A 6,122-nucleotide genomic window follows, 5' to 3' on the forward strand; every position below is an offset into this window, starting at 1 on the left:
TTTGGATGAAACTGAATTGATTTGATTTTGTTGTTGTCATTCATCACTGAGTTATGAATGTACTTGAACTGTTTTATTTTGTCAAACATTCAAGTTGACCTCCCTCTCCATCTCTACAGATCTGTACTACTTTGTCTTCGCTCCGACTCTGTGCTATGAGCTGAACTTCCCTCGCTCTCCCACGATTCGTATGAGTTTCCTGCTGAGGAGACTGTTTGAGATGGTGAGAAAGACAGGCTGTCTGAAATATCTGATGTCAGTACCAGCCAACAAACACTAGCTTTAGCTGCGTGATGAGGTCACTTCATCAGTGGCCTAGTGGTTAAAGCATTTGCTCTGAAACCTGGGGGTTTGAGATTTGACTCCTGGCCAAAACACACTAAAAAATGAGACCAGATGCCTCACTGTTTGATGTTAAGAGATGGATTAGCATCTTGTCCAGGAGGTATCACTTGTACTCCAGCTTCAACGTACAAGAAACAGGATTTAAGCCCCTTGCCTATGAGTCAGCTAGACCAAGGCTTATGTACTTTGGTAGCATTTCAATCAATGCCCATATTTTAGAATAGGAGGAAAATACTGGTGTTGTTGACTTTTAGTTCTTGTCCAATGTCACTTGTACAGTCACTGTTCCCACACATAACCATAACCAAAGTACTTTTGCAGTACTTTTTGAAATCTAAAGAAAATGTAGACATGTCACCACAGCTGGAGATGTCCTCAACATAATGTGAGGAACTTTGTAATCCTCACTTGTTGAAAAATATTTGTGGTTTTCCCCCCCAACACAAACTGTATCACCTTATCATCCTGTGTCACCTCTGTCTTTAACAAATGAATAGTTAATATAAGAGAATGAATTGCATGTGTCCAGTGATGATGGGTGAAATGTGGACTGACTTGTTTATACATAATGCTTTGGACAGTATATTAATATATACAGAGTAATTTGAGTTTGGATGAAAAGGTCCTATTTTTCCTTTAGCTATTTAATGTATCTTCCTTGTTCTCTGTTGATTTTTATTGGAGAAAGTTCAGGAAAACAACAATTTAAAACGCATCACCCACTCTATCAATATGTGTCTTTGTCCCCAGCTGTTCTTCACCCAGCTGTTAGTTGGTCTCACTCAGCAGGTACAACCTTCTCATGTTATCCCAAACAGATTGCATAGTGCTATATCATTCTGTTGCTTAGACTTTAAATCTCATCATACTGTTTAAAAGTATATTAAAATATAGTTTCATGATATGAATTTTAAGTATATTTTGATTAGCACATCAAGTTATAACATTGATACATCTTTTGTTGCCATGTCACATTATCTTTCTATGCTATAAATTATGTGATGATCAAATATAATTTTGATTCTAAAATTAAAGGAGTTTATAAACTTTCCCTTGCCACTTTATACTTCAACTGTACTTTTCTCATTGGAAGATTAATTTGAGTGTAGTATTTTTTCCACAGTGATATGCCTATGGTATTTTTTCCTATTTTACTGTATGTATGAATTAATTCTTGTTCTTTGTAACACTGCTCTCTCTCTCCTCTCTCGGTCAGTGGATGATTCCCATTATTCAAAGCTCCATGAAACCACTAGAGGTAAGGAAGGAAGAATGGCAGTGAAGCTTATGCAAATTACCGCACAACGCAACAGTATAGCGTAGCCTGTCACAGGACGACTCAATGCACTACCGAGCCTTGTTTCTTAAACTCTGGGTCCTGACCAACAGTGGGTCGCAGGCCTGTGTCTTTTGGGTCCCCATGTGACAAGAGTCTCCTCTCCTCTCTCTTCCTGTGCTGTAGGACATGGATCTGTCCAGGATGATTGAGAGACTGCTGAGACTAGCTGTGAGTAGAGACACAACAAACAACACCACCACAACTATTTACTATTATTGTCAGTATTCAGGCTGGCTGTGAGAAACAACACAACATGACATTACAAAACACAACAGCACTTGATAATCACAATGAGTAGAGACCAGAGAGATGATTTTTCAGCTTTTCAGCATTATAAGTGTTTTTGGATTTACAGCTCCCATTCAATTTCTAAGAATGGCAAAGGCTGTTATGCCTTTGCATAACACAGCACCACAATCACTGTCACAGCTAATCAACTATCATCAGAATCACAGTCAGCTTTATTGACATAGCGGTCACATATCATCAGTGTCTTTCCAAAAAGTTATTGTTACACAAATTGAGGATTCCTCATACATTGACAGCATTTATTAAACTGTATTAAATGATTTGGCTTCGTCTCTGACTCATGGAACACTATGTGAGGAACAATGACAGCTTTCAATAACAGTGAACACACAGGAGATACAAGGTTTTCTGCAGGAGTATGCTGAGAATGGTGTCACATACAGTATGAATAAGAACATTTCCCATATTCTCATATATTATAAATCACAATGGCTGTTCAGACTCTGTGGGTAGGAAGGACGCTGGAGACTTGCTTGTGGTTCTTCCTCGTAGTTTATTTGGTGCCAACATAAATTAAACAGAAAATAAATTACATTACACACCACCAGCCACTGTTGCCCTTTCAGTGTGGACTCCACAGTCTGAAGATAAATGTTCCCCTTGTGGGGTTCAGTCTCACAGTCTGTAGTGGTAGCCTGTTCAGGCCGGGCATACAGGCATGTTTCCCTGGTTCAGGCAGCAGGCTTTTCTGCCAGTGTCGACAGAAACACACAGATATGCAGGTAGAGGTGTACTAGGCGCAGGTACATCTTGTTGATTCTCTCTGCCTCACCATCAACACTCAATCCCACAATCACATATATTCTATTCACAGTATGAATCATTCCTCTCTCTCTCTCTAGGTTCCTAATCATTTGTTGTGGTTGATGTTTTTCTACTGGTTCTTCCACTCCTCTATGAACTTCACCGCTGAGCTGCTGCGCTTTGGAGACAGACAGTTCTACAAGGACTGGTGGTGAGTGTGTGTGTGTGTGTGTGTGTGTGTGTGCGTGTGTCAGAGGATGTGAGGCTGTGAACTTCAGCACTGAGGTGTGGTAGACTGTATTGAAGGAGTGCCTGGGTCTGCGAGTTTGACCGTAGTTGTGCATTGATGTGTGTGTGCATTGGAGTATTTGTGTGTTTTTGTGTGTGTGTGTGCATGGTAGTGTTTGTGTGTGTAAATTGGAGGCTTTGCGTGAGTGTGTATGGAGGATACTTTCAATACTTTTCAGAACTTGTAGAGGCAGGCAGGTGCAAGCTTTTTTTTAAGGGACTTGTGAGAACAAAGCTTTGTAAACTGGATTTTCACTATCATGTGTCAGTATTATGTGTCAGGTAGGGAAGTGGAGGGCATTTAAAAGCATTTTGGTTTATAAGGGTGCCCTCTGTAGGGTTATTTGATTGATAATTTGATTTAATTTATGTAAATAATAGTTTTTGTTCCTTTTGTTTCCTGATGTAGCATACCCATTGTATCACTCAATAAAGGCTTGTTAAATTCCTCTTTCCTGCATGACAGTACAGATTAGAGCCTTGCTTGCACAGTTCTAGGTTTAGGAGAGACTTTTTCATGTTCACAAATATTGATCAAACTGTCTCAGATCTCATGAATATTATTTAGAGTGTGAATTTTTTAAGGTTCAATACACTATTTGCTGACTCTCCTCTTTCAGGAACTCTGAGACGGTGACATATTTCTGGCAGAACTGGAACATCCCTGTTCACAAGTGGTGTTTACGGTGAGTTATTCAGACACTAACAGTGGGAGGGAGCGACGAGATTTATATAGGTAGAACCAAACAAAGGGAACAGCAGTGGGTTTGATACAGGGACACAGACTTAGCAATGCACACTGATCTATTTGGGAAACGGACTGATCCATCTGTCTGTGAATGAGTAAGTGACAGTAATAAATATTGTGCCTGCAGTGAGCGCTATATACCCGCAGTGAGGTTTATATTAAACAAGACAAAGGGAGTAAAAGGCTATCTCTTCTACAAGTTAATCAATTACACTGGTCCACTTTGAATGCCTGTCAGGGAGGGAGAGAGTTACAACATGTTGGTGAGTTAGGGAGTCAGAAGAAGAGGAAGGGAGGGAGTGACTGACTGAACAAAGGAGTGAACTTGGTCTCTCTAACTCTGTATCTCTCTCTCTGTTCCTTCCTCCATCCATCCATCCATCTCCCCTGAAGCCACTTCTACAAGCCCCTGCTGAGGAGGGGCTTCAGTAAAATCGCCAGCCAATCAGCTGTCTTCTTCCTGTCTGCCTTCTTCCATGAGGTAAGAGCTGAGCGGGCGGAACACCACTTCCTCTGGTGATGTTCAGACTGTAGAACATTGAGTCTATGAAATATTAAGACCATCTGCTTAATATCAGAATTTCACCCTCTTTTGCAAATTCCATGTCTCAAATGTCTTAATAAGGCTCAAAAAATCCCTTTTCAACCTGTTTCCCTTGCTTTTTCTCCTCCTTACCCTCATGAATAAAATTGATTTATCAGGTGAAATCAAAACAAGATCATAACTGTCACCCATATTTACCTGGGTAGTTGATAGTAGTAGAAAGACAAGGTGGTCCAAATAAGCAATACAACATAAATACACCACAGAATTTCCGGATTTTCAGCCAAAATAGAAAAAGAAAGTAATGTCTACAGATTTAGTTTTGGTGTGGTGTTGAGTTTAGAATACTCTTCACATACTACATTGCTTAGACTGTAGATCACCTTTACATTTTAGGCATTTAGCTGATGCTCTATTCCAGAGTGACTTACTGTGCAGTGAGAATAAGATTCAATTCCTAGATAGCCTATACTGCAGTATATAATGTAGAATATAGCTTAACAGTAAAATGATAATGCTGGTCACTCTATCTGACTCAGGTGAGTGTTCCTCTATGGAGGGTCACACTGTGTTACATAGAATACAGAATAAAAGTCATATAAATATTTAGTTTCCCCCTCTGTCTTCCTGTGTCAGTACCTAGTGAGTGTTCCTCTGAGGATGTTCAGACTGTGGGCCTTCATGGGCATGATGGCTCAGGTGAGACCACACTGACACACATCATACATGATAAAACAACATCAGTGTCCAGCACAATCCTTTTATTAAGACTGCACTATATTGATATAAAATAATTATTTTTTGCTGAAAACTGTGCAACATTTTGCTATACTTTTAAGTAAATTTCTTTTTAATTGCTTGAAAGGGTTAAAAACTTGGGTGGAGGAGAGAAAATGTTTAGATAGGATGAGTAGAGTAGATCTGGTTTTCTTGAACTATAACTCCTTAATGCCAGAGTTCATATTAATACTCTATGTGTTATATGAAGACAAGTATGTTGGCATAGAAATATTTGCTAATTAATGCATTCATTAGCTTAATGAATGACCTAATTAGTCGGGAATGTTTAATATATCATGGGGATTGTGGCAGGACATTAGGCAGCTCAAGTGCCTCTTGTTCTCTCCTGACTTTGAGTTTTTTATTCATTATAATGTGATGCAGTGTCACACAACACAACACAAGAAAATGCATTCTGAAATTTATTTAACAAACATTCAGAGACTGATATTGGTCATTACAATGACAATCATCCATTATTTGTTTTAATTTACTACCCTTTTCATTTACTTATCAGCTCCCATTAGCCTGGTTGGTTGGTCGCTTCCTGCGTGGTAACTATGGCAACGCTGCAGTGTGGCTCTCACTCATCATTGGTCAACCATTCGCCGTTCTGATGTACGTCCACGACTACTATGTCCTACACTACAGACAGGAGACCGACTGACGTGCGCGCGCACACACACACACACACACACACACACACACACAAATACTACTAGTGTCTAGTGCAGCAGACAGGTAGCGTCCTCTAAAGGGCAGGATGGATTAGGACTCCTGATAATAATTATGTTTACATCAGACATCAGGGCCACGATATACAGTGAGATGTTTCCTTAAGTAAGAATGTAAGTTTTCTCTTCTGTATAAAATGATGTAGTAGCACAGCCAGTCACAGTTTCTCGCTCAGGTGAATGTCTTTGTAAAATCTCTGATGAAGGTCAGTTTGGGCAGAAATGTTACTTGAATGGATAAACTCTGTGGTACTGCAAGAGCAGCATGTGGGCTTAACTTCACATTTTTAT

At 39.7% G+C, this 6,122-nt stretch overlaps 1 protein-coding gene across 1 annotated transcript in view; it reads left to right on the forward strand.

Annotated features, from left to right (window-relative positions):
- Positions 1-5,813, forward strand: part of LOC139659580 (diacylglycerol O-acyltransferase 1-like) — a 27,388-nt gene extending 21,575 nt beyond the window's left edge. Inside the window, exons 9-17 of the mRNA XM_071537894.1 lie at positions 120-223; positions 1,096-1,134; positions 1,562-1,603; positions 1,808-1,852; positions 2,836-2,948; positions 3,646-3,711; positions 4,167-4,254; positions 4,954-5,016; positions 5,615-5,813. Of these exons, the coding sequence (XP_071393995.1) occupies positions 120-223; positions 1,096-1,134; positions 1,562-1,603; positions 1,808-1,852; positions 2,836-2,948; positions 3,646-3,711; positions 4,167-4,254; positions 4,954-5,016; positions 5,615-5,764 (710 nt within the window). The 3' untranslated portion in view covers positions 5,765-5,813. The remainder of the gene's footprint in view (positions 1-119; positions 224-1,095; positions 1,135-1,561; positions 1,604-1,807; positions 1,853-2,835; positions 2,949-3,645; positions 3,712-4,166; positions 4,255-4,953; positions 5,017-5,614) is intronic.
- The last annotated feature ends 309 nt before the right edge of the window (positions 5,814-6,122 follow it).

Source organism: Centroberyx affinis, unplaced genomic scaffold (genome assembly GCF_046629955.1).
Source record: "Centroberyx affinis isolate AG114_WGS23_722 - 3 ecotype Tasmania unplaced genomic scaffold, CSIRO-AGI_Caff_v1 ptg000192l_1, whole genome shotgun sequence".
NCBI classification, from domain to species: domain Eukaryota; kingdom Metazoa; phylum Chordata; class Actinopteri; order Beryciformes; family Berycidae; genus Centroberyx; species Centroberyx affinis.